This window comes from Pleurotus ostreatus (genome assembly GCF_014466165.1).
Source record: "Pleurotus ostreatus strain PC9 chromosome Unknown scaffold_7, whole genome shotgun sequence".
NCBI classification, from domain to species: domain Eukaryota; kingdom Fungi; phylum Basidiomycota; class Agaricomycetes; order Agaricales; family Pleurotaceae; genus Pleurotus; species Pleurotus ostreatus.
In genome coordinates this window covers 2,379,545-2,406,316 of record NW_023503162.1, presented here as the reverse complement: position 1 = coordinate 2,406,316, position 26,772 = coordinate 2,379,545, and the positions used below count along the sequence as shown (strand labels likewise).

Genomic DNA, 26,772 nt, shown 5'->3' with positions numbered 1-26,772 from the left:
TACGTGCGACTTACAACGGTTTATACACAATTAATCCAGATGAGGTATTCTATGTTCCAGAACATTTATTCACGCGAGGTACGTCCCACTCGTTCGCCTTCCAGCCGAAAATCGAAGGGAGATGATGATATGGCAGCTATGTTTTTGGTTAGGTGTGCGCCTCTTCGCTACCCGTCGTAGACTGTACGAAGCACCACCGCAAGGGATAATCGGCTCAGTTTGCTTCTTCGCATCCGTTCGTATCGTACGTGGGATCGTGGGCGTACTAGCAGCTATGGACTCCCAGAGAACGTCAGCCCATATCCAGGCTCCCAGTATATAAAGGCCATAACTTGTCTAGACCCAGACATCGATATTCCTCTTTGCCTTCCCCGCTCACTCGTAGTCGAACTATCACCCGTCTCTACGATGGCCAACGCAGAAATCATCGACCTGATCCATCGCTTATACACTAAGTGTCGTGAGCAGGAACGAACGATAGCATCTGCCCCATTCGAGAGCAGCCCACGGGAATACGTCAATCAGCTCTCTCCGCCGCCAGGTGTGATGCATTGCAATCGGTGAGTTAGCCCGTTACTTATGTGGTATTGGGTCGTCGACATTTTTCTTACACAGCAAGACTGTGACCCTCTTCGAAGACGAGTCGTTCGTCAGCCAACTTTTGTTGCCCCTGCAAACACTGACGTGGAAAGTCGACTTGTATACCTATGTCACTGGCGCCCTGCCGAATGATCCAGACTTCGAGGGAAACGGGGGTTCGGTGATGATTGTCATGGTCCATTCTGGTCTCATGTCATTCACTATCGCCCCCGGTGGTGGTTCTCTTCATCGCATAAACGCCCCCACTTCTGTGGAACCGCAAGTACAACTACCTCCGTCAGGTAGTGGTATTCAGAACGGGGAGTATTGGAATTGTGAGCGATGTCATATATCTCGATATTCAACCCAGTAATTCAACATTCAGTACTGACTTGGCAATCAGATACAATTGCGTACCAGGAGTTGATGCATCTATACAACAACGGGGGTAATAGCACGATCGAGTTCAATGCTTTATACAAGGAAGATTTCTCGCGATTGCGTCATAAGCAAAGTGGGATTGTAACGTCCAACGGCGTTGAATTCGGCTCTTCCTTTACCGAGGTGAGCCGTTGGTGTAACGCGACCCCTCGATGCGACTGCTGATCCTCTCTATAGCCGTCCAGTATTCCTCGGTACAACCTCTCTGGTGTTTCTGTATTCCGAACCACAAATCCAAGCGCATTTCCGCTGACATTCTGTAAGTCCACCCACCTTGCACGTTGTATCGCAACCGATCTTACGATGCATGTCATTTTCGCAACAGCCTTCGATGCGTACGCTTTCTTAGATCTATCGTGGTTGAAAGTGCGTCTAAGAACCTTTTCTTGGTACTCGATTTCTGACTGGGTGCATTCTCCCCTACTAGCTTGAGTGCTTGAAGACGAAGCAGATTACGGTAGATTTGGCTATATAGGCTACCTTTCCTACGCAGGGTCAGCCGGCTCTAGCGACGGGGAGAGATCGATGGCAATACAAATAAACTACGTGGATGTGTGCTTGAGCGATCATCCAGCCACTCATCTACGTTCGCTCACCCGAGCACATGGGAATTGATTCTCATCAGATCGATAAAGAATCTATCGTTCTATAATACCCGTAACCATAGTCTTAAGCTTTATCCCCATCTACATCATCAATGTCTGCACCTCCACAAGGATTCTACGTTCCCGCAGTCCTATTCTTCGACGAAGCCGAGGAATTTGACTTCGCATCAATCAAAGCCCATATCTTGCGCTTGGCCGAAGTAAGGATCGATCACCCTTCATGACATACACCATTCATCTTCGTTCCAGGGTGGCGTGACTGGCATATTGGTGCAAGGCAGTAATGGAGAGGCGCAACACTTGTCTCACGAAGAACGTAAAGAAGCTATTCGATTCACGCGTGAAACGCTCGACAGCAATGGCTTTCAAAACGTCCTGGTTATTGCTGGCACCGGAGCCCAGTCGACGCGGGAGACGAAGAAACTATGTGTAGATGCCAAAGAGGCAGGCGCGACGCATGTGCTCGTCCTCACTCCTTCCACTTGGCCGCCGCAAATGTCACCGGAGAACATCCTAAGATTCCACAGAGAGGTGAGGAGTCTGGCAATCATAACATCTGCCTTATTCACGGGGCAACTCCGAAGGTGGCCGATGCATCACCAATCCCGACGATGGTATACAACTTCCCCGTCGTCACAGCGGGCCAAGACCTCGACTCCGACATAATTGCGACGCTCGCGCAGCACCCAAACATCGTCGGGACCAAGCTGTCGTGCGGCAATATTGGCAAGCTGCACAGACTCGCCTCGACGTTCCCGGCGTCAGAGTTCGCCGTTTTTGCGGGGAGATCGGATTTGTTCCTCCAAGGATTGATGTCTAGGAGTGCGGGCACTATCGCAGCATCGGTGAACCTATTTCCCAAAGTCCACCGGGAGATATACAAGCTATTCCGAGAAGGAAGGATAGCCGAAGCGATGGAGCTTCAAGCGCAGCTTGGGCACGCCGACTGGGCGGTCGGGAGGATCGGTGGAATCGGTGGGATAAAGGCTATAGCTCAGAAGCATTTTGGTTACGGAGGGAAATGGGTCAGAGGGCCATTGAAACACGTTGAGTATGATGCATTGACAGGGAAGCACGTCCAGAAAATCGAAGAGATGATCAAGTTAGAAAAGTCTTTGTAGTATAAATTGATTGTACTTTAACCGTCACTGTGATACTTCGAAATTTGAAGTCGTGTCGCAGAACTCAGAGCTCATAAGCTTCACCGCCATGTGTCGAGAGCACGAATCACTACTGAGTCAGGGAAGGAGTGTAATTGAAGAAGGTTGCGCTTGGTGACAGTGCAGAATCCCTTGCAGTGTCATTCATTAATACAGTCACATCGTACGTATACTGCAATGCATGAGCACTTTGTGACCACCACCACCACTCCAAATCGACAGTCGCTCCAGGGTGAACTCCACATTGAGCATATTGTCTTTCAGCAACTCTGGAAACCCCTTCTCCAATTTCGCCGTCTCTCGCGCTTCATCGACGTGCAATTCGTTGTCATCAGGTGGTTCCTTTTCACCCCAGACCCCTTCGTCGTCACTCGAACCATCATTTCCAGTTGAGAAATCGTCATCACTTGACCCATATTCCGTTAGCCCACCATCTTCCGCTGGTGTGCCTTCTTCGGTCGACTCATCATCTGGGAGCCATTCTCGGACACTGGCTGGTTTATCATCGATCGAGTCTTCGTCGCCTTCTAATTCCATTTTGATATTCAAGAAGATCGCCTTCAATTTTCCACCTTTGCAGCTTCGCAACTGTTGCAAATATTGAGACAGCGCTTCGTAATCAGATAGTTTAGGGTATAGCCTGTTTCGGCTATCGTTCTCATAATTCGAGATGTCGATTGTGAGGGCCTGGATAAGGTGAGGAGATGGAAGGCGATCTATGCAAGCCCTGATCCGGGGAAGGAAAGCGCCGTACGGGGGAGGGGGACCCTCATGACCCCATATACCGATTTTTACATCGGAGGGTTGTATAGATGCGCCGAAGTGTGGAATGTGACTATAAAGATTAGCTGAACAAGTAAGCTAAGCATGCTGCAACTATGGCTCTATTTCAGGGACATACTTTCGAGGCTAAGCTCCCATAAACTAGCAGGAATCCACTGGGGCAAATCCCAGCGGCTCTCCAATTCAGACCATCCGACGGAAAAGCGCCTGAGGTTAGGGCACTCGATGAAAGTCTTGAGATTGAGCAGTGGGAGGAATATATAGATCAACTCCATGCTTCGGAGATTCTCCAAACGTCTGCCAGTGGATGACGGTGTATTCGCATTCGAATCCGGAGCAACGGTGTTGTTGGGAAACGCATGGGGTGACCGTGCTTGTGGTGGTGGACCGAGTCTTTTGAGTACCAACTCTTCTACGGTGTCGGGAAGCATGCCGACGAGGTCGGAGCCATCCTCAGCAAAGTACCAACCACATAAAACCAGCCTACGCAGGTAAGGGGCAGCGAGCATAGGCTTCATCCCCACAGGGGCAACATAGGGTTCATTGATAGTCTCCGCACCATGAAGGCGCAATTCTCGTAGGTTCTTCATCTGCCTGAAACAATCTGATAACCAATCATCGTTGGTGCAGCGACCATCCCACTTGAGTTTGAGTTTATGGATATGACCACTGAGGTGGGGAGCTTCGAAGTGAAGGAAGGAGAGTTGTGCGCCAGGGTCACCGGGGGCGGTGATTTTAATCGTACGGAAAATGTACGCGGAACAGATGGTGTTCCATGTACGAGACACCAGAGAGGCTGCAGCAAGAGTCGAAAATATTAATGGTTCGCGCTGGGTGGCCAAAGAGTCACGGTATCCATCCGCAACGATATCAATGATCGCGGCAATGAGTTCAACGGCAAGTAGTTCGTGTCTAGGCTGGATTGCAAGATACTCGAGTTTAGTACATGACATTGGGAGCAGGGAAAGAAGAGTACTGTCAAGTTGAGTCAGTGGAAGACCCCAAAATATCAGCGCCCGTTATCTTCGGAATTCGTTCAGTCAGCGAGCGCTAATCTTCACCCAAACTTGATGTCGTTCAACGTCGTTGGAAAGCCCACGTTGTTTTGTCGTTCCCTGTAATCTGGATGAAGGATGCCGCCAACGATTGATGGGCCACCCCATGCGTGGAAGGCTCGATTAGCGAGACCAACGGGGCTGAACAGCGAAACGACCTCGAGCAACTCCAAGAACAAACACCCTTTGCATTGGAAGCTGGTAGTCCGAAGACTGGAAGCGACTCAATTTATGTTCTTGGTACTTGTACACTCCTTGATTCTCCGTTGACGACAGTTGACTGAACGCGAACCCACTGGCACAAATGCATCCAACCCACCAGGTGTGTGCCGTTCTGCTATACTTAGTTGTCAATGAGTTATATATATGCCAGTTTGTCTGCTGCAGGACCGCTATAATGAGACATCAACTACGCCTTGACTGTGCCCATGCATCGCGGCACGCGGCAACCATCACGCGCCGTGGTGTCGCGCGCAATGGTGGTGAGGGTGGATGACTTCTTGTTAGTGTGAAATGGTTGGTGAGTTTTCACGAAGATAACACCATGTAACATTCTCACTCACCGCGGGGATCTCGCTGCGACACCGTTCTGGCAGATGCGGCCGAGTCTGCCTCCGTATCCTCAAAATGCGTGCAATCTAGCTGCATCACACATCAGGGGCATTGCTGGCCCCAATTCAACGGTCGAATATTTCATCGCTGTTTACTACTTGTCAAGTCGTATGTAAGTCGTTGGATTAGAAAACTCGAACTGTGGACTTGATTATCATAGGCGCCCAGAGTTGGAACCACCCTTCGTGACGAGTTGCCACTCACACAAACACAAACACTCTTTAGTTGTTCCCCAATGGAACCCAAATACCATCGCCTCCAGCCCAAAACCAAACAAATCCCCGTCGAACTGATTGCCAACATTATTCGTATCGTTGCGGATGGTAACTCGCAGTCTAATCGACCCCACTTTTGGACATTCTCGACTCTTGCTGCCGGCTCTCTAGTGTCTCGCACTTGGAACTTCCGAGTCCTTCGCTCTCAACTTACCACCCAAACAACCACCACAGAGCGCGAGAGTAAACTTTTCAAATTTGGGCTATCTCTTGCAATGGCACAATTACTCAAGACGCCTCCCGAGGTCTCGCTCCGCATCGCGGGGTATTTACCCAAACAACGTGACTGTCTGGCGCTGTCTCTGGTTGCGCGCAACCTGCGTGGTCTCGGCGAACAGGCCCTTTACTCTAATATCGTGCTTCGCCTGAAACACGATGCGGCGACGGACAACATAGTAGAATTATTCTACCATGCCATCAAGGCAAACCAAGGTAGACGCGACTGGGTTCGCAGCTTGTCTGTCATCGCCCTCAGGCATACCTTCACCTCGAGGGAACGCAAGCTAATTCACCGCATACTTTGCATGCTTCCTCGACTCATCAACTTCAGCTTCGAATACCCACCCGTGGATGTCGTTGACGGAAACCCCTTCGACCTTCGACGCTGCTTCAGCTACTCCGCGCCACTCAAGTCGTCCCTTCGCACATTCACATGGCTTCACGCAGAAATCCTCGATGAGAGGGCATTCAAGTCCTTCCTTAGCTACCACAGCAACATTAAGTATCTCGCGTTCGACGAAGACGCGTTCGACGTGCCGAAAATAGGTAGTCAAGCTTTGCCTAATTTGGAAAGTCTCCGGGCGCCCATCGACGCTGTCCTGCGGATGCTCCCCAAACGACGAGTCCAGCGCATCAAAACGGTCATCAATCGCAACACGCCTCCAGACTGGAAGCTGATGCGAGACAAACACTTCGAGAGCATCAGAGTCTTCTCGGCGACCATCCACAGGAATGACGATGTCATGGCCCAAGCTTTGCTCGATTCTCTGATTCGAAGAATGGTGAATTTGGAATTCCTTGATGTACAGGTAATTGGCTGCTTATACCAGTCTCGCTGCTGTAGCTCCACATGTTTGTGAAGGATGAGACGGCGATCGTCTCCCTGACCCTCAAGAACACGAAGATCAAATTCCTACGCCTGCGTAATCTGCGCAACGAGCTCCTCATCGAGTGGTTCTTCGACGAACTGCCCTTACTGGAGTGCATCGAGGTTAAATTCCACAGGAATTCTCCCATGAACAGGTTTTCAGAGAGGTTCTACGGAGATGGTAGGCGGTCTCGTACCATATTGTGGGAGTGCATGCCCAACGAGGAGTGGCTCCATGATTGGAGGGATGTTGTGATCATCCACCCCTACACTAATATTCCTCAGAGTCACATTGAAGATCCCTATCTACTACAACGAAGCATGACTTCTGCGCAACTTCTCTAGCCAATGGTCAATGTCAGGCCTTCTACGGAAGTTTCTCGTAGATGGGAGTACCAATGCCGAATCCTGCCAGCCTCACATCGCGATATATCCCTGACTCACTCAGTGCAAGAGTCTAGCGCCTGGGACGACACTAGCTCTTCGAAGTCAAATTCGTCTACTTCCGTCACACTCGAGGTCCTCGATTTCACTACGACACCTTCTCTTAACTAGTCAGTAGGTTCGCGTCGTACTTTATCGACCTCTAAGACCAACACAAATATGAATCTCAGCTCTTCCCTCATCTTCGCTTCCTGCTACCTCCTTTGCTTCTGAACCGAAGAATCCACGCCAATTTATCATCCGATGATTCGTTTTTGGATAAGTATCCACTACTTTGTTCTCCGTTGCTGACCGAACGCGGAATCTCTGTGGCAAGACTCAAAGGCCATTGATACTCGGCTCAACCTATTTCTTCGCTTCCACCGATTTCAGCTATGGGATCATGGGTGCACTAGCTGTGGTGAGGACGTCAAAATACACATGGGCTCTCCGCCTATATAAGCCCGTGTCGCAAACAAGGACTCAACCAGACTCAGTCCCTCCCTCAGTCAATATTTTCCCTTCTACGATTCTGTCACCGCTACAATGGGCGACGCAGAAACTCTGAATTTGATTCACAATTTATATGAGAAGTGTCGTGAACATCAACAGAAGATTCAATCTACGCCCTTCGAGGCGAGTCCATGGGAATATATCAATTAACTCTCTGGTGTTTCTATTTTCCGTGCTACGGACCTAAGTGTGTTTCCACTTACATTCTGTGAGTTCAGGAAACCCAAGCGCCCCCTTCACATACGCTTACATCGTGTACGCAGCATTCGACGCGTACGCGTTTATGGAATTCATGTCATTGAAGGTACGTGCACTGCGCCCTTTCGTATGAAAATCTGGATTTCTGACTTACGGAATTAACTAGTTCGACTGCTTGAAAACGAAGCAGGTTACGATAGAATTAGATAAATAGGTTCTGTATTCCATTGACTCAAAGGGCACAAGAGCGGTCAGAAAGAAATGTGCCTCTTCCTACCTTGGCCTACCCGAGTCGTTTGTCGTGATTGAAACTGCCATCACGGCGGCTCGTCACGGTCGCGTCGCGATCGCGTGACGTGGTGGCAGGCTATAAATTACTGATTACGAGACCGGAATGGAATGGAGGCTCGTTAGTATGAAGTTGGGACAGGGTCCAACGAGGAGCTAGGAACAGCGATCTCATTGGTTCGGCCGGGATTTCTCAGCCCGCTATTGGCTGTCTGGATGCTTGTCTTTATTTGCTCGAAAAAAAGCTCTTTCTCTTCTGATTGGCTGGAGTGAGCGCCTAACATCGCCAGACTTTTTGCGACAAGGGCACTACAAGTAAGTGGTCATGTGAGCCCTCTTGATAGCCCCTGATAACAAAGGACATAAAGAGGGCACCCAAACTAACCAGGGGCCGAATGAGGCCAACCGTAGGTTGGGCGATGAGGCCCAATTTGCAATGCAGCACTTAGAACAGCTTGAGAGAGAGTAATTAGTGTGGGGATGGCCTACAATAGTTGCCAACATCTCTTATGCAGTGCAAGATGCCACAAAACAAGGTATGAAGCATCAAAGTTCAGATAGTTGCAATTGGGAATTCTGAACATGACCCAAATACATGTGGCCCAAGTGTTGAGTATGCCCCAGTCTTCAACGGTCTCGTACATGCCATGCTTCTAGCATCGGCCCTCAAGCCCAAGTCATCTGATCGCTTACAAGGCTGGGTGGATAGATTTATTTATCCACGGTCTATTGGGTGAGGCATGTGCTCCTCCTTTCTCCCCTTTCTCCTATCACTTCCCTTTGTCCTTTGTGCGTTATAGTATATAGTCTCGCGCTTATAGTATATTTCCCTCGTCTCTCTATCTCACTTCTACGCTCGATAGGTATGCCTTACATATAGTAGCATCGTCTCTCTATCTCACTTCTATGCTCAATAGCTTCGAGCACATTTTCTCCGTGCAAGCGTGCCCCTGGCTCCCACCGCTTCCAAGCTACGCGCAGTGCCACACCTGCAAGACGCCAACGGCAGATTCCTCCCAAGAAGCAGAGAAGAACCCATGGTCGAGCCTCCGCTCCCATCGCCTGAGAACTCACCACAAATGGCACCCACTGATATTCCCACAACATCAACTCCTTCTTCTCCACCCGCTCAGCAGCAGCCTCAAGGCACTGACATCGCAATGGCGATGTCCAACTTCGGCAGGACAATGACAAACTCATTGGAGAAATGTCCGAAAAGATGGACAACAACTTTGGGCAGCTTCTAGGTGCGCTTCGCGCTCTCGCTCAGCCACCTTCGATGCTGTCTGTTCAACAAGCGCCACCCACCTCAACCTCTACCCCACCGCTTCCTGCACCAAGCGCGTCGCCGCCCCCAACGCAGCCTTTCATGAACCCCGCCTTTGTTCATACGCCCCCTAACGCCATGGACGCCCCCCCTTTATTCCCCCTGCGACCTCTAACCCAGCAGCTGGTACGTCCTCCATTCTCACATGCTTCCCCAAAATCGAATCCTCGATTCTGCTATTGGTAATAAAGCATGAGTTACGGCCACAGCAGCTGCACAAGCTGATCACGTCCACCAATGTTAAACAACTCAACCCCAACTCCCTCTTCATGACCACAGACGGGCTGCAAATTGCCGAAGCCTCTCTCTCACGCAAGCTGCCGTCGTTCGCGCTATTCATTCGCGCCCTCACCGTTTATCTGGATATCCTCACCAACCACATAGCCCTCACAACCAACAACTCAGCCATGGTCTGCCACATAGCACATGGAGGTTTTTTCTACCTGAAGATGCTGAACTACTATAGTTCCATCTACTCGTACAAAGCAATTCTCGACTTCCACATGGTATTCCACGCCAAACGCCTCCGGGAGATGGAACAGGGTAACTACTCGGGATGGGGCAAGATTGACTCTGACGCAGTAGCCGAGTTCCTCCAAGGCTCGATCACAGTCGCTCAACTAGCAGCTTCAGGGTCTGGGACATCATCCAAATCCAAATCGAGATCGGGCACCTCCCGTCAGGAAGAAGTTTGCAAGAACTTCAACAACGGCAAATGTGCTTCCCCCTGTCGTCACAACCGCCTCCATAAATGCAGCTCGTGCAATTTGGATGCCCATGGCCGCTCCACTTGCTCAACAAAACAAGCTTGAGGCCCCGGCAGGATGGGGAGCATTCCTCCCTTGTCTCCACCCCGTCCTGGCCCCAAGGACGACATCACTAAAACCAAACCTCATTTCACTATGTCATCACATACTTTAGCACCAATCCCGGCTACGTTGTACGCTACTTGTATTCCACATTTTAATAAATTCCGCCCCAGCGCCTTAACCCCTACTTGTCCTAATTCCGACCCTCGGTGCAACCGAGCCCCTGAGCAGATCGCCCCTGGCACTGCTAAAGTCAGCTCTACACTGGTACACGGAGCATGTGACCATTTCCTAGCAGACTATCCTGATAGAGACTTCGTCAACAGCATTCTTCACATCATAGATTATGGAGTGTCGATTGGCTACTCCGGTGATTACAAGAATCAGACTTGCTCAAACCTGATATCCGCCCTGGAGCATCCCGACGTGATCAGAGCCGACATCGAAGCACTTGCGTCCGACGGGCGCATTCGAGGCCCTTTCCGCACACCGCCACATCCTTCCTTCCACACCTCCCCACTCGGCACGGTATCACGGAAGCGCAAACCAAACAAGTTTCGCGTTATCAACCACCTCTCATGGCCTCGTGGCTCTTCGATCAACAACGGCATCCCTGACTCCGAGGTGAGTATTATCTACGAGATGATCTCATATGCGATTGACGCAATCCGATCGTCGGGCCCTGGCTCACTCCTCGCCAAGCTCGACCTCAAAGATGCATTCCGTCATATCCCAATCTCCGCTTGCGATTGCTATCTCATCGGTTGCTCCTGGGAAGGCGAACTCTACTATTACATGGTTCTCATATTCGGGCTTCGCTCAGCACCATACATAATATACCTGCACAAATCAGGCATTATCTGGATTATTTCCTTAGCATTTTCCCCCCCTCCACTTCCCCAACCCTCGCTAACGAAGCCATTGAATGGGTACAAGGTCTTGGTACAATGCTCGGCTTAACCTTTCAGCCCGAGAAAACGGTATGGCCCACCACCTCACTCAAGTTCCTCAGGATCGAGCTGGACACCATTGCCATGGAAGCCCGTCTTCCTGACGATAAACTTGTCTACCTTCGTGACCTCCTTACGGCGTGGAGCATCAAGAAATCATGCCATCTGACAGAACTCCAAGAGCTCACTTGTAAGGGCAACCTCAAGATAGCCGCACAGTGCAAGCCTAGCAGAGGGAGAATCCAAAGAGAACAGGATAAGGATTCTCCATGCTAGGAAGCGAAGTATATACTGTAGTAGCGTGGGAGGAATGAAGGGTAACTGTACAGTACACCAGCCACAGGTACAAACGAATATCACAAGGTACAAGGGGGCATGTGATAATGAAGTGGAAGGGGAATGTACAGGAGTCGTGCCAGCGACCTGGGGAAGTGGGGACAAGGAGTAATGAAGTGGGAAAGGAGGATAGAGGTAGCCCGGACGAGCCCCGAAGTGTATCTACGAGTCCGAGCGAGTCCGAAGCGTCCGAGCGAGTCCGAGGCGAGTCCGAAGTGCGGGAAGACTTTGGAGTCACCGGACAGGGCTCGGATGCGAAGGGAGTGAACGGAAGGGAAGCGGAAAGGTAAGGGGACAAAAGGAAAGGAAAGGGGATGAAGGAAAGGGGAAAGGAACAAGGAGGAAGGGGGCGGGACAGGGGGAATAGGAGAAAATAGGAGTGTCCCCTTACATCACTGGGTTCTTATTCTTCGCATCACAAGTAATCCCCTACTCCTGCGCTTTCCTACGCCGCCTAATTGACTTCTCCAAAACATTCTCCTCCCCATTCACTGTGTGACACATCTCTAACTATGCATGACGAGATATCCACTGGTGGACGTGTTACGCGTTCACTTGGAACGGCGTCTCCTTTATTGACAAGGAGCCGTCAGGGCTAATTGACGTATTCACGGACGCAAGTGGCACAAAGGGGCTAGGGGAGTTTGGGGCAATAAATGGTTCTCCTCTCGTGTCCCTCGCCGACATTGCGCCGCCTTGATTAACTTCAAAGAACTTTACGCCGTGATGAAATCCATCCTCTGCTGGGGCCACTTGTGGTCTGGACAACATGTAGTCTTCCACGTTGACAACACCAATGTTCATGCAGCCCTCAATGATCATACTACCAGGTCTCCCCCCTTGGCTTTGCTGCTGCGGCTCGTACTCATGCTTGCCGCCTCCCTAACACCCTATCACCCTCGATATTCTGCAACAAATTGTTGACTTCAATCCTGGACACTCTATCCCTGACCTCACATTCTGTGCTGCCGCTGTCATACCAGAACATAGGTTCGGTATAAAGACATTAGGAACTAGGATGAACCCCTGAACCCCTAGGAGCGAAGCCCCTAGGATATTATCCATTGTTGGGTTATTGTTCTATCTTTCCATTGACGTTTGTTCGTCATGGAAATTCACCATAGAAACCAATAGTTATGGATTCTATTGTTCTACATCTTCTATTGTTGATATGGAAACCACTTATAATGGTATCCACTGTCTCTCCATTATTCCACTGTATACCCTTATTTACTCTATTGTTCTAATAGGCCTTTGTTCTTAAAGACCATTGTCCTACCTCTATTATACTACTGTGTACTATTATTTGTCCTATTATTCCTGTAGGTCTTTGTTTCTTAAAGACCATTGTTCCCCGTATTTATTTGTATTTACCTCACCATTCTTACCATTGTTCTTAGGTACAAATAGTTTAGGTATAAAAGGGAGCTAGTCTCTCTGCCAATAAATATACAAGTTATCACCCACATTCTAGCTCTTGAGTTTGGCTGTATCTGAAACGAGTAGGATACCAGCATTACCGTTTGTAGAGACCTGAAAAGTAAGTACGGTCTATTTCTTTTGCTAAGTCTGCACCGAAACGAGTAGGTGACAGTAACGCACTAACAGCTAAGTCTGCACTGAAAACGAGTAGGTGTCAGTAACACTATTTTGACAGTTTGACTATCCCGAAACGAGTAGGGAAAACCTTTACAAGTCCAGATCTGAAACGAGTAGGATTCTGGCATACTAACTTCAGTTTATTAGCTATCTAGTTCATTCCATAGGTTTATTATATAGACCTATAACCCCGTATATACTTGCTACTTATCATACAAGTAGATACACCACCACACCCCTATCTACTTAGGAGTAGTATTGTTGATTGACATACTATTTCTAATAACCGACCTCACCCTATCCATACCCTTCTGAGAGTATTTCCTCTATTCCAATAATTCCGAAATCAACGAACGACCAGGTGCAACTCGACGCTGTAGTCCACGACCATCTGGGCACTAATTCATTAACCTGGCTTAGTGTGACACCGCCACTCTCGCCTTCGCTGGTTTCTTGCGCTGTGGAGAATTCACACTTAACAGCAATGCCAAATTCGACCCTAGCGTGCACCTCACGCGAGGATCTGTTGTATTCAAGCCATCATTTGAGAACCCTGAGTTTCTCATCCTCACGCTCCCCTCCTCCAAAACTGATCCTTTCAGAAAAGGAGTCCCTATTTTCGTCGCAGCCGCCCCTGGCTCTATCACCTGTCCAGTGTCAGCCCTCAAAGCTCTTATCCAACACGACCCTCGCTCCCCTGACGAACCCCTGTTCTCCCATTATTTCGAAGGACCTCTCACCCACCAAGTATTCATTGGCACACTCCACACCCGTCTTCTCACAGTTGGCTACGATGTGAAAGCTTTCTCTGGCCACAGCTTTCGTAGGGGTGCCGCCACTGCAGCAGCAGCAGCCGGTCTCGCCGACCATGAAATCCAACAATTAGGTCACTGGCGAAGCAACACATATAAACTTTACATTGACACTCCTTGCGAGCGACTCATCAATTTATCCTTCCGCCTTCATTGGGCCTCCCTTCCTACTCAGCATTTCAAGCCTCCGGCTCTTCGCTTCCCTCCTTCCATGGCTTGAGCTCGGCCCTTTGGGCTTGGCTTCCCCTTGGATGCCGACCCCTGTCTGGTTCGGTACTCCTTCGGGTAGCTTTCTCATTGGGCTCTGGCACCGCGCCTTGTCCTGGTTCCCAGTCCCACTGGCGCTCCCTGGTCCTGGCACGTGTCCCGAGCAAGAGATCACTGGCGTCATCTGATCGCTTACAAGGCCTACCCCCCATTCATTTCTCTTCCTCCTACAGTTGAGGACAGTCAAACACCGCAAAAATGCTAGCACATGAACCAGATTTTTTGGAGGCAAACCGTATCCAGATTCAGACTCAGGATGGTCAAAAGCGTCAGAAAAACCAACTCCGAGGTTTTTCCCACGAGAATTTGGCGGCACCAATATTTTTGGCCCAAAAAATCGAATTGTGTGTACCTCTGTGGGCCTTTCAGATGCCGACTAACTACCCCTAGTAGCCCCTAGTGCAATAAGATTGACTCAAGTGCCATCATCGCCGATCGTGAGACTGAGTGATGTTGCCTCTGCTTTCGCACCACCCACTCTGCTGCCCTCCCTGTCAAACCAAGCCAATATGCACTCATAAATCGCCAAGAACGATTGATGAACTGACGGATTACCTCCGCAGGACAACCATCAAGACAACGGATTGCCGCTTGCTTTGCTTCTTCAAAAGTCTTCTTGTCCGCCTCACGATATCGGTATTTGCACCATCCCCAGTACTTGAAATAATGATAGAGTGAATAACTGTATGCAATAATTGAATAACACCCACCATTTCTATTGGATTGAGTTCACAGTGAAATTTAGGCAAGAAAATACAGTAATGCCCCACATCTGTGATCAATGTCTTGACCATTGATGGCTGATTCTTGAAGTCGTCCTGCTGACTGAGCAACCGAGCCATGCAGCAGTCCTGGTTCTCAAATGGACAGACAGGGGAGCACTTGGCACGAGGCTTTGTGACGTTAAACCCTCGCTCTTCCAAGACCGACTTCAACCCCTTAGGAGATCCGTTCGGCAGTGTCATCTTTTGAGGCTTTCCTCGGAACCGTGAATCTGGATTTGACGTTGGGATCATTGTGTCTTGTTGATGTCTTTGCTTCCCACCATCACTCTTATTCATGTCAAATGCTTTCAAAGCATTGGCTGGAAGGGATGCATGAGCGGAGGACTGATCGAAGATGAATAGTGCGTGTTTGTCTTAGGAGCCACACTTGCAGGGGGGCTCAGGATATGCGGACCCGCGGGTGCGCAGTTCCACGTAGATGCCTGGGGGAAATGAGGGGAGCGAGGACGTACAGGCTTGGCTTCAGCTACTGGCTGCGCCTCCCACACTCTTGCGTGCCCTGTATTTCCGGGAGGAGTCCTACATGGGTACCGAGGGTACGGGCGGAGGCAAAGGGATGCGACGGAGGGAAACCTCAATAGAGAGGCGAGGGTGCGGGTGAGGAAAGGAACTAATATTTGAACTAAGGTAACTGTATGTATAGTACAGAAATATATACTGGGGAACACGCGGCGTCCGCGCGTTCACGAAACAGCAATGAGTCCGGTCGTAATAACTACAGTGTGCTCGAATATGTACTTAGTCCGTAATCCAAGAAGTCCGTGTGGCCGCGTGTATGCGCGGCCCGAGCCCATAGTCAGGAACGCACGTGGATGCGCCCCTAGTAGCCCCTAAAGGGTTCCTTGGATGCGCCTATAACAGTTTGCCAGAATGTGCTTTCTCAAAGATTGTAATGGCAGTCTTCAATTGCTCAAGGAGCTGTTTTGTATCCCACCATGCATCTCCATTGGAGCTAGGAAATATGATTTTCCGTGCATCGTGTGTGATCGTGCCGTGTTCATCAATAACCACAAGCCGCCCAGTTTCTGGATTGATGAAGTCAGATACATGGATTAACCTGCCCCTTCCTTTCTTGCGAAGCGGCTGTTCACCAGGTTGTAACCTGAAGTATTATTATTAGTTATTGCAAGTGATTGCCCGTGAGATTAAACCAACCACACTTGGTTTGTCTGATCATTTGCATGGAAGCATGATTCATCGTGGAATAAGGGAATTATCTCTTCTTCTCCCTCTGCAAGTGTTGGTTCCACTCGCCTCAACTCAGGCCCCTCGTAATGGACCATGCGCGCTTCGTATTTGGCCATTTGCGGAAGAAAGACCGCATTTCTGTATTGGACAACATCAACATGCTCATGCCCATCCATATGCACTCCTTTCTTCACCAGTGTGTGACACCATCCCAACTTCTGAAGCCAATGAGCGCCAGCACAGTTACTGAGAGGTTTCTTAGTATTGATCCTGAGCTCGGGGAAGATTGTGTTGTTGACATGCTTGCTGAGTACTTGGGGTGTTACTTTGCCAGTAGGCACATTTCTGAGGAAGGATTGAACGCGAGATCGCACAGCGGGATCATGAAGCCAAGAGTGGCACATGCACACTCCACCTCGCTGTTCCTTTGGAAGTTGTTCAAAGTTCTGGTAATGTCATGCCAAGTCTTGAACACGACAAGCGAACCAATTGCCAGTCTTTTCATGCCATAGACGTGCAATCTCAAGGCTGGCTTGGATGTGAGAGGTCCCCTTGATGCGCAAAGTGGCAAAGTTGGCCAGGATCATTAGCTGATTCAGCAGCATCTTTCACATCTAACAGTTGGGATTTTGGGGTCGTTTGCATGGTGAGAAAATTGTATTCATCGAGGCGAGTCTGTCCAATCCAAGCTTTACGATAATGTTGCTGACTGCAAACCGATTGGCGCGAGACATCAGGGCCTGTAACGTACTCGTGAGGACGCTCTGCTCAAAATACAATGGTGAATAAATGAGATCTCTACACATTTTAATCTTCTCGCACCTTTCGCTGTCCTTACTGGCTGTCTTAACCGCGGTGGCAGCCACTCCCCATCAGCAGCATCAGCTTCCTCTGCCATATCTGCTAATTTCCTTGCCAGTTCCTCATCAGCCATCCTATCAAGTTCAGTTTCTTCATCAATGTCTGACTGGTCCCATGCATCGTCCTCCTGCTCCCAGCTCACCCTAACACTATCAAAAATGACCTGGAGGCCATCGGATTCCGATACGAGCTCAGGAATAATTTTCCGGCCTTCCTGATCAGATGCTGCGGGACTGGGTGACACCGACGCAGAGTCAGACTGGTTTCAAAGGCCAATGATATTCTGCTTCACTCATTTCGGTGGGCGGCCCCGTCGCTTCATGTTATTCAAAGGAACGGGCTGTACATTGTGGCGCAGCACACAATTATCAGTTTATCATGTATCTCCGACACCATGAATCACAAACTTAAACATTTTTTCCCTCAACAATGGCTCAATGGATCCTTACAATCTTTCGGATCCATGATCTACTAATTGAAAGGAAGTGTTTGGCGATTTTTCTGTGATTTTATCAATTGTTTTTGACTTGCGCCAAAATTTTGCGCTACTTTTTCATTAATTGGCTTATTTAGGAAGAACAGCTCGTCAGATTCTCTTGAGCCCGGTATCATTCTAACACATTTCCAAGCTGCTACACATCCCACGCAAGTCCGGGGGTGAATTAAATACTCTCATTTTTTAGCGGTGTTTGACTGTCCTCAACTGTACCTAAATTCTTGGAAAATCAGCGTTGAATCTACCGTAATCTGGTCTCGTGAGTGAGTACAAGCAGCGAAGAGGCTGAGCAAACCTAAAGAAATTTAACTTAGACTTTGTCTTTGTTCTTTGTGAATTCCACCAGGATGCCGCCACTGCCTGTGGAACTCGTTCGGCTGGTGATTGCACTGATCAAAGTCTCAGACCGTCGCACCCTCCATACACTACTATTCGTCTCCCACCAGTTTCACCTAATTGTTGAACCCATCTTCTATGCCAGGGTATCCTTCCTTTCATGCCGGGACAAGTTCCTCCTACCAAGGGAATGTGTTTTCTGTATACAATAACCGCGGCTACTGGAGGACGCTGCGGACTTCATGTGCAACAGCTTGCTTTACCCGCCCAGGCCTTTTAGCCTTGGTTCTACCGGCCTGTCTTCAGGCCAATGCTTCAGCACCTTCCATTCTTGCAGCATCTATGCATTGATGAAGATGGACTTGAGACCATTGTGCCCACAGTAGACCTCCACAATCTTGTCAAATTCTCTCCCACCCCATTTTTTCTTAGATGCCTCTCGTGGCTTTCCTACGGTCTGTCACTGGATGCTGAAAAATCCTCCCAATTCATCGATGATCAACCCTTGCTAGAACAATTATTTATCCCAAATCTCCACATACCTTCCGTGCGAAGCAGCGCGCAACCTATTGGAATTCGCCGAAGTAGCTTAGATTGCCTCAGGGTGCTCCACATTTCTATCTGGATGGCACTGAGCTTCTTCATTGGGAGGCTGTAAGGGCAACCTCAAGATGGCCGACAGCGCAGGCCTAGCAGAGGGAGAATCCAAAGATAATGAATAAGGCTAACTACAATACATGAGAGGGCTGCTCACCTAGCAGAGGGAGAATCCAAAGAGAACAGGATAAGGATTCTCCATGCTAGGAAGCGAAGTATATACTGTAGTAGCGTGAGAGGAATGCAGGATAACTGTACAGTACACCAGCCACAAGTCCGAACAAATACCACAAGGTACAAGGAAACATGTGATAATGAAGTGGAGGGTAAATGCACAGGAGTCGTGCCAGCGACTTGGGGAAGTAAGGGCGAAGAGTAATGAAGTGGGGGAAAAGGATAGAGGTAACCCGGACGAGCCCCGAAGAGTATAGATGAGTCCGAGCGAGTCCGAAGTGTCCGAGACGAGTCCGAGCGAGTCCGAAGTGTCCGGAGTGCGGGAAGACTCCGGAGTCACCGGACGCGGCTCGGATGCGAAAGGAGTGGGTGGAAAGGAAGTGGAAAGGAAAGGGAGCGAAAAGGAACGAAGGGGAATGAAGGGAATGTAGGTAAGAGTCCATGGAATGAAGGAAAGGAGAGAAAATAGGAGTGTCCCCTTACAGAGGCACATCACACACTTGAAAATAGACTCCGCCGCGGATGTCAGCTATTCCACTTGGCAAGTGTTGGACACAGATGCACTTTGCAGTGTAGTGGTTTGCGTCTTGGAATGCATTCAGTTTGAATGTTTCACCACGTCCCTCACTTCATGCCTAACTTTGAGAGCTTACAATTGTCCCCTCTGTATGTGAGCGGTTTGAAATTTCAGACATTGAATGCACTGTCATTTAGCCCAAGGCGCCTACAGTAATGATGTTGTGCCAAAGCCCCGAGATACAGTGACTCAAAAAACCCTTTCTATGTTGGTCACTTTTGCACAAAACACTAAATAACAGGGGAACTACTGAAAATGGTAGCTCAGAGTCAGTGTAGCGTTTGTAGTGCCCCTTCTCAGCTAAGTGACAAATCTTGAGTCAAGTCAATCGGATAAGTCTAGAATATTCTACAGAATTTCTAATCAAGGAATGCATTGAAAGGGTTTTTTGAGTGTGGTTTCTGAATGCCTTTTTCCTGGCTATTACTCATCATAAAGTCTCAGTATCGTCAGGATGACACATATGATGTCATCTACTAGTTATCCAGGCACAACCTGCACTATATATAAGCTTTGTCAGTTGTTCATCTTCCCTACAACAATGAAGTCCATTCCCAACTCCCTTTGCACCGATATCACCTCTGCCCTTCTTAATACCAGCCATTCTCAGGCCAAGATTGCTCTCAAGTTGGGTTGTAGTGCAGCTACTGTCTCTAGGGTAGCTCGCCAGGTAATCCCTAACAAGGAAAACCTGGTGGGTGGACGTCCTAAGAAGCTCACTATGGCTGATGAGAAGGCAATCATCAGCCAAATCAACTCTGGAAAAGCTGAGAATGCTGTTCAGGTCACCAGAAACTTGAACAAAGTTCTCAGTTACCCTGTCTCCACACAAACTGTGTGCAATGTCCTCAAGAAAAACAATATGAAGGCTGTGGTGAAGAAGAAAAAACCCTTTCTATCGGTCAAACATCAGAAAGCATGTCTTGCTTGGGCTTTGAAGTACAGGGATTGGACAGTGAAGGACTTCAAGATGGTATTGTGGTCAGATGAAACTAAAATCAACAGATTTGGGTCAGATGGTAGGAAATGGGTGTGGAAACAGAAGGGGGCACCTTTGCAGGATCGGGAGGTTGAAGGAACTGTCAAGCATGGGGGTGGAAATATTATGGTCTGGGGGGTGATGGAATGGAATGGGGTGGGGAGAATGGCTGAGGTTGAGGGGAGGATGGATGCCCAGCAATATGTGGACATTCTAGCTGATGGTCTCCTTCCCACCATTGAGGAGTGCAACATTCCTGCAGAGGATGTGATCTTTCAGCAGGATAACAACCCCAAGCACACCTCAAAATTGGCACAGAAGTGGTTTGAGGATCAAGGGATTGTGGTCATGGACTGGCCTGCCCAGTCTCCTGATATTAATCCCATTGAACACCTCTGGGAGCACATCAAACGCCAACTCAACACCTACAGTACACCATCTAGAGGAGTACATGAATTATGGGAGAGGGTTGCAGAGGTATGGGATGGGATTGATGTGGAGGTATGCCAGAACCTTATATCAAGCCTTCTCAAGAGGATTGAGGCCGTTATCAAGGCCAAAGGGGGGAATACCAAGTATTAGATAGTACACTCAAAAAACCCTTTCAATGCATTCCTTGATTAGAAATTCTGTAGAATATTCTAGACTTATCCGATTGACTTGAATCAAGATTTGTCACTTAGCTGAGAAGGGGCACTACAAACGCTACACTGACTCTGAGCTACCATTTTCAGTAGTTCCCCCGTTATTTAGTGTTTTGTGCAAAAGTGACCAACATAGAAAGGGTTTTTTGAGTCACTGTAGGAATAACGAAGTGTCGGCACCTACAGTTCACTGACCCATAGCATCATGATGGTCGTGCCCAGAACACTTTGAGTGAAGGGGTCGCAATCGCATTTGTAGCTATGCCAAGCCTCTGCTGCATCAGCTTAGATACCGGGTATGTCACAGACTCGACCTCTAACTTCTTTCCTAAGTACAACTTCTTCTTTGGAACAACAACGCCAGTCAGACTACAAGCCCGAGACTTCCTGCCGCCCCAATGGTGGCAAGACTGGGAGGAGGGCTTCGATCCAGTCGCTGGTAGTGAGGAGCTCGCATCCATGTCCACATTGTCGCACATGAGCCCAGAACAGTTTCTCATATTTAACTCGCCATCTTAGTGCTACGAGTAGAAGCACGGACAGTGCATAAAGCTTTATCTACAGCCAGCCGAATATTCATGTTCCACAACCATCTTCCAGTCGTGGAGCCATTCCTCGTTGCGCTTACAGTTCCACAAGACGACACGCGGTCGTCTCCCCTCGATACCACCTTGCAGAGACTCAACCGATTGGCAGCTTTGAGTTGGGCTGAATCTCAATGCACTCTAGCGTTGGAACAACGGTGAAAAATTGCCAGAGGGAAAAGGATCCCCGTAGTTTACGCAGCTGGAGAAATTTGATGTTCGTGAAATACAGTGTCATGCTTGTAATCACCGTTTCATCCTATAGTAAAGGGTGCCTTATTGTCAGGTTCCTCGTATCATAACTGGGAACGAGGCACCTGCCTGTATTTGTTATAGGCGCATCCAGGAGGCCCCTTAGGGCTACAACGGGCATTTCCGGCCACGGACCCGGGCCGCGCACACACGCAGCTACACGGACATGTCACGGACTATGGACTTGTACATATTCAAGCATGCTGTACTTATTCCTACCAAACTCATTGCTGTTTTGTGAACGTGCAGACGCCGTGTATTCCCCAGTATATATTCCTGTACTGTACATACACTTACCTTAGTTTGAATATTAGTTCCTTTCCGCACTTGCACCCTCGCCTCTCTATTGAGGTCCCCCCATCGCATCCCCTCGCCTCCGCCCATACCCTCGGTACCCGCATAGGACTCCCTCTGGAAATACAGGGCACGCAAGAGTGTGGGAGGCGCAGCCAGTAGCTGAAGCCAAGCCTGTATGTCCTTGCTCCCCTCGTTCCCCTCCGCGCCTCTACATGGAACTGTGGTCCCGTGGGTGCGTGTATCCTGAGCCCCCATGAGTGTGGCTCTTAACAGTATTTCGAGGAACTCAAGGCAACCCAACTGTTGAACAAGGGATTCGTGTATTTCTACACCCTCGTCGCCTCCAAAGACAGTTGAAGAGAAAATTTGAATCTTCTCCATATCCAGGAAACTCATACCCATCCATGTGAGGGGTGTGTTATCACTGATGGCCGTCTTGACACACTGAATTTGTCTGCCAGGAAGCAGCTGGAGGACAGTCGCAATAGGCATGCGAAGGACTTCTATATTAGGCAATATCTTGATGCCTATTTTTGGTATCTCGAAGTTGAATTCCAGGTGCTGTAGGCTGCGGTGGAAGCAAAGGAAGGACACAAAAGTTTCATTGAGAGTATCAAGGTTGCGCCATACGAAGCGACGGAGCGAAGATTCCGGTGACATGGAACAGACTTTGAGGAGAGGTCGGAGGTCAATTGCTTTGACATTGCGCGCGGTAGAGGAGTACTCAAGCTTGAGATTGCGCGCGGTAGAGGAGTACTCAAGCTTGAGATTGTCCAGACAAGAGAGCAGGTGCATTATAGCAGTAAGTCTCTCAAGCTCCCTTGGTGTGGGGGGATGCACAAGAGTGACGGAGAGACTGTGAACCCACTCGCATCTCGGTTCGAACAAGGTTAAGCAATGGTATAACATCTCTACCCAGTTATCTGCAGCCGCATCGTGCTTTGAGCGAAGTGTTACATTGGAGTAGAGCTGTTGTTCTCCGGTGACTTGAAGTTTGCAGCAAGTTAGGGACAGCGCCAGGCAATCCGATGGCTTGGTCAAATAACCAGCGACGTTTAGCAAGAGCTTGGGTGGTAACTTGAGCAACGTCAGCATTGTTCGTAAACAGTATCTTCCTGTGGTTTGAGTTGCCTTGTGTGTGGTAGTGGAATAAGTGGCAGTAGAGATGCGAAGTGCAATCAACATCATCCAGTGACACAACTATAGCTCATCTTGCCACCATCACATTTTGGGGTACTCCAGAGTAGGACTCTGGTGCGCACAGATATATCTGCTTGAAAAGGTCCTGAAATTGTACAAGTCAGCTCAAGCGAAGTATTCAGCCCAATAATAGTACCAACTTAATCACCAGGTCTAGCACTCCAGCCTTAAAGTTTAGTACTCTCTTCTACTAGTGCTAGTATCATTGTTATACTCTATAGAGGCTGATCTACAAGCCCACAGCCGTCAGTGCTCCTCCTGCATGGCACATTTCACCTAACAGTATTTACCGATGTCCAATATAAGACAAGATTTACTGAAGTTCAGAACACGTCTATGTCCCCCTGAAGCTCATTCTGCACATTGTGTAGTACCGTTGCTGTATTCAAGCACTCACTGAATCCTGAAGAGTAATCCTGCAGACAGTTCAGATGGGTATTGGATATACCGTTGACATTCCGAGTCTTCATGGCACGGCGGTACGATGAGGGTCTTTACTCCTGCCAAATGTTGTCCACAGCTGTTTTCAGTATATTTGACAATGCATAAAGGCAGTCACAACCTGAGTACAGTGTAACAATCACAAATCTGGTGGTGATAGATTACATATGAGCTTTCAAGTTCTTTGATACTCCTTGAGTCGAGGACCTCCCTACGTATTATCGTTGGTTGAGTACTTGTTTAAATTGAACAAGTCCAAGTACCTACGGCCGTGGATTTGAAAATGGATATCTGAATCTCCAAGTTGACTGAGTTGAATTATGACTTGGTCTGCTGTTGGCCGGAAATCGTGGTCCGCGTGCCAGCAGCTTTCCATCAACTTCCATATATTTGCAGAAACCATTGAAGACTTTCGTGGTCAGAAATGTTCTGGTGCTGATTGAACTGTAGCATACCAAAGCTCGCGCTCGTTGGATGCCACAAGGGCAAATGGAACTTCGTTGGAAACCATCTGTCAAAATGTCTTCAACTTGTACTGGACATGATTTTCCCGCCAGTGATTAGGGAAATTACCTGATATGTGACGCAACCGAATGCATATATGTCAGTACCGAATGTCTCTACATGTCTCCAATTGTGCAGTTGATTGATGAATAGGTAGTACCAGAGACAAGGGTCGGCCCATCGGAAATTCTTGACGTACACTTCCCGAAGATCTGACTGTGTAGCATATCGGTAGAGAAGCGGAGCTAACTCAGAGTTGCACAATTTGATGTTCCCAGCTTTGTCAATACAGATGGACTCCTTGGATAACAGGTAAATGGATGATGCATCTTCAGAAGATAGCACGTACTCCTGTAAGTCCCCCATGTACAATAGACATATGTAGAATGGACTGTTATGCATTGGGTTAACGGACGAGCAGTGACACAGGATAGGCAGTGTCACTACGAGCACTTACAATGAGACAGGCCGCTAGCTATGTCCCGAAGCTAGATGGGGTGTGAATTAGTTGTTACGAATTACATGACCATACAGATTACGCACATGAGCTAACCTTTGGGACACCAGGCCTGCTCGCGATGTTTTCAGATAGGAGAGCAAGCAACTAGACATGGGGGTTGTTACAACGCCCAACATACCACCCACTTCTGTGGTGGCGAGGTAAGGGTGTATATTCTGGTGTTGCCCTCCCCCAATATTTCGGATCGCCTAGGAGTTAAATTGATGCCTAGATTGATGACAGAGTGATGGGATTTCAAACCTTGAGAGTGGCATCCCTATGTGTTTCTGGTAAGCGACAAAAGACTTTGACAACGCACTAAAGGGACCGCGAGTAAGTTTAGAGGTTGAAGTTGAAGACACGATAGCTGGAGCTTTTGAACGTACGGCATTCCCTTTATCTATCTTTGCTGGCGACCACGTCTCCACGATTCCACTTGCTATAGTCACGGCTGGGCCAAGGACAATGTCCGTTCAATGAGGTAGCACGGGAAACTTGGAGGCATAGTTTCTAATCTCCGGATTCTGCAGGTTCTGCATAATCGCTAATAAGGAGGGTCGGTTGAACGGCTGTGTTTCCCAGCACGCGCACAGGAGCATCCATTGGTCATCTGTGAGAATCATTGAGTCTTCGCGTTGAAAAGGGGGTTCACCGCGGTCTAGGCGATGCACTATCTGCGCAGGATGTCTGAGATCGTGATGGGGCATTGTTCCAGTCAGCGTCTAAGTAGCAGCATGAATTGAATCAATAGGAAGGCAGAGAGGAAGCATAAGTACCTGAAGAATAACACCGCCGAAAGCATATATGTCGCTGGAAAATGTTTTGCGGTGAGTACTATCATTGCCGAGGTGATAGAGTTCGGGAGCCATGAAGCAAGGATTTCCTTTTATTTCCGAAGATTCGGAGCGAGACACTGTGGTTTCAGCGTCAAGGGATACCTCAAACTTCAGAGCTGGCTTGACGGAGAAGATGTCGTCAGGACTGCTTGTAGGTGATGAGGCTTGGGCGAGGGGAACAAAGGCGGAGAGACCAAAGTCGCTCAAACGTGCATCCCCATTATCATCAATGAGGATGTTGGACTGGATGAAATCGAAATCGGTACGGTGTCGTAAGTGAATGGAAGAATATACATACACATGACAAATCGCCGTGCACTATTGAGCGGGAGTGTACTATACGAGCGCATCAGCGTGGGTTCACTGTGATGTGAAAAGTGACACCTACCGTAAGCGAGTCCTGAACAAATCTGGCGGAGCTGTATGCAGTAGTCCGTTAGCAATTGGAGTCAACTATTCCTGAATGATCAAACTCACGATGTGATATCGGTCAGCTAGCCTCCATGACTTGCCTGCACCGTTGAGATAATTATGCAGGGTTCCATTCTCCATCCATGGGCATACCATGGATGGATAACGACCAAAGTCTAGAGAAAAGCCAAGGAGGGGTAACACTCGTGGGTGATCGGATAATGTGTACCAGATCGCCAATTCCCGTTGTGATCCCTATATTTATTGAGACCGCAGTTAGTGTTGAGATATGAGTCCTAACCTTGAGACCCTTCAACTCATTGTCGTCGACAAGACGAGCCATGCGAAGGACTTTGACAGCAACCTATAGCCGGGTGGTCAGACTTGAATGCCGCTTATTTCACTGATTTCACTCACAACTTGCCCCATTGTTTGACTCTGGGAACTGTTCAAGAGACATGACCATATATCAGCAAAACCACCTTCGGCCGCAGGATATTGCCCTTGTCGTTGTATATGATCTGTAAGATCCTGCAATGACGAGCGACCGTTATTCTCCCTCCCTCCTTCCTCACCTTCGTCAGAATCCGGAGCCTCTGTCGCTGTCATTTGTTCCTCTCTTCTTTTCTGCTTCTTTTCCCCTTTCCTCTGTCTTTTCTCTTCTCTCTCTCGCCTCTTTTCTGCGTTTTCCCGTTTTTTCCTTTTCTTTTCCACTAATTGTTCCTCCTCCTCCCTCTCTTGTAAGGATTTCCATGAGGCAAATGTCCGCATCGGGTATCCTCTTCCTCTTGAATACATCGAGTGAGGCCCCGTCACTAAGTACACAGGACCCATGGTTAAGTGCCACTTGGATGTTGTCGATGATGACTGTGGGGCAGCGCAGTGTGAGAGCAGCGTATGAACTAGATTAACGCCGTATAACTGGCGACAGCTGTGACCATAATTAGAAGACGAGGTATAATGCACCCGCGTCTACATTCTACCAAATGGCT

General features: G+C 48.8%; 7 protein-coding genes across 7 annotated transcripts; 4 read left to right on the top strand and 3 right to left on the bottom strand.

Annotated features, from left to right (window-relative positions):
• Window positions 1–408: 408 nt before the first annotated feature.
• Window positions 409–1,495, top strand: PC9H_010075 (uncharacterized protein; the record flags this gene model as incomplete). Its single annotated transcript, XM_036779569.1, has 6 exons — window positions 409–560; window positions 616–914; window positions 983–1,143; window positions 1,198–1,279; window positions 1,346–1,386; window positions 1,448–1,495. 6 exons carry the CDS (start codon window positions 409–411, stop codon window positions 1,493–1,495), a joined length of 783 nt encoding a protein of 260 aa, XP_036628958.1.
• A 222-nt stretch (window positions 1,496–1,717) lies between these two features.
• Window positions 1,718–2,746, top strand: PC9H_010074 (uncharacterized protein; the record flags this gene model as incomplete). The annotated part of the gene is made up of 3 exons (XM_036779568.1): window positions 1,718–1,825; window positions 1,875–2,156; window positions 2,210–2,746. 3 exons carry the CDS (start codon window positions 1,718–1,720, stop codon window positions 2,744–2,746), a joined length of 927 nt encoding a protein of 308 aa, XP_036628957.1.
• Window positions 2,747–2,941: 195 nt separating this feature from the next.
• Window positions 2,942–4,521, bottom strand: PC9H_010073 (uncharacterized protein; the record flags this gene model as incomplete). Its single annotated transcript, XM_036779567.1, has 2 exons — window positions 2,942–3,633; window positions 3,687–4,521. The coding sequence occupies 2 exons, from the start codon at window positions 4,519–4,521 to the stop codon at window positions 2,942–2,944; spliced, it is 1,527 nt and encodes a 508-aa protein (XP_036628956.1).
• Window positions 4,522–5,470: 949 nt separating this feature from the next.
• On the top strand, window positions 5,471–6,942 carry PC9H_010072 (uncharacterized protein; the record flags this gene model as incomplete). Its single annotated transcript, XM_036779566.1, has 2 exons — window positions 5,471–6,538; window positions 6,592–6,942. The coding sequence occupies 2 exons, from the start codon at window positions 5,471–5,473 to the stop codon at window positions 6,940–6,942; spliced, it is 1,419 nt and encodes a 472-aa protein (XP_036628955.1).
• Window positions 6,943–9,226: 2,284 nt separating this feature from the next.
• PC9H_010071 (uncharacterized protein) lies at window positions 9,227–10,097 on the top strand (the record flags this gene model as incomplete). Its single annotated transcript, XM_036779565.1, has 3 exons — window positions 9,227–9,472; window positions 9,538–9,935; window positions 9,980–10,097. The coding sequence occupies 3 exons, from the start codon at window positions 9,227–9,229 to the stop codon at window positions 10,095–10,097; spliced, it is 762 nt and encodes a 253-aa protein (XP_036628954.1).
• Window positions 10,098–21,816: 11,719 nt separating this feature from the next.
• On the bottom strand, window positions 21,817–22,984 carry PC9H_010070 (uncharacterized protein; the record flags this gene model as incomplete). Its single annotated transcript, XM_036779564.1, has 2 exons — window positions 21,817–21,822; window positions 21,890–22,984. 2 exons carry the CDS (start codon window positions 22,982–22,984, stop codon window positions 21,817–21,819), a joined length of 1,101 nt encoding a protein of 366 aa, XP_036628953.1.
• A 2,022-nt stretch (window positions 22,985–25,006) lies between these two features.
• PC9H_010069 (uncharacterized protein) lies at window positions 25,007–26,389 on the bottom strand (the record flags this gene model as incomplete). Its single annotated transcript, XM_036779563.1, has 7 exons — window positions 25,007–25,255; window positions 25,310–25,612; window positions 25,668–25,705; window positions 25,758–25,788; window positions 25,847–26,035; window positions 26,082–26,144; window positions 26,198–26,389. The coding sequence occupies 7 exons, from the start codon at window positions 26,387–26,389 to the stop codon at window positions 25,007–25,009; spliced, it is 1,065 nt and encodes a 354-aa protein (XP_036628952.1).
• Window positions 26,390–26,772: the final 383 nt, after the last annotated feature.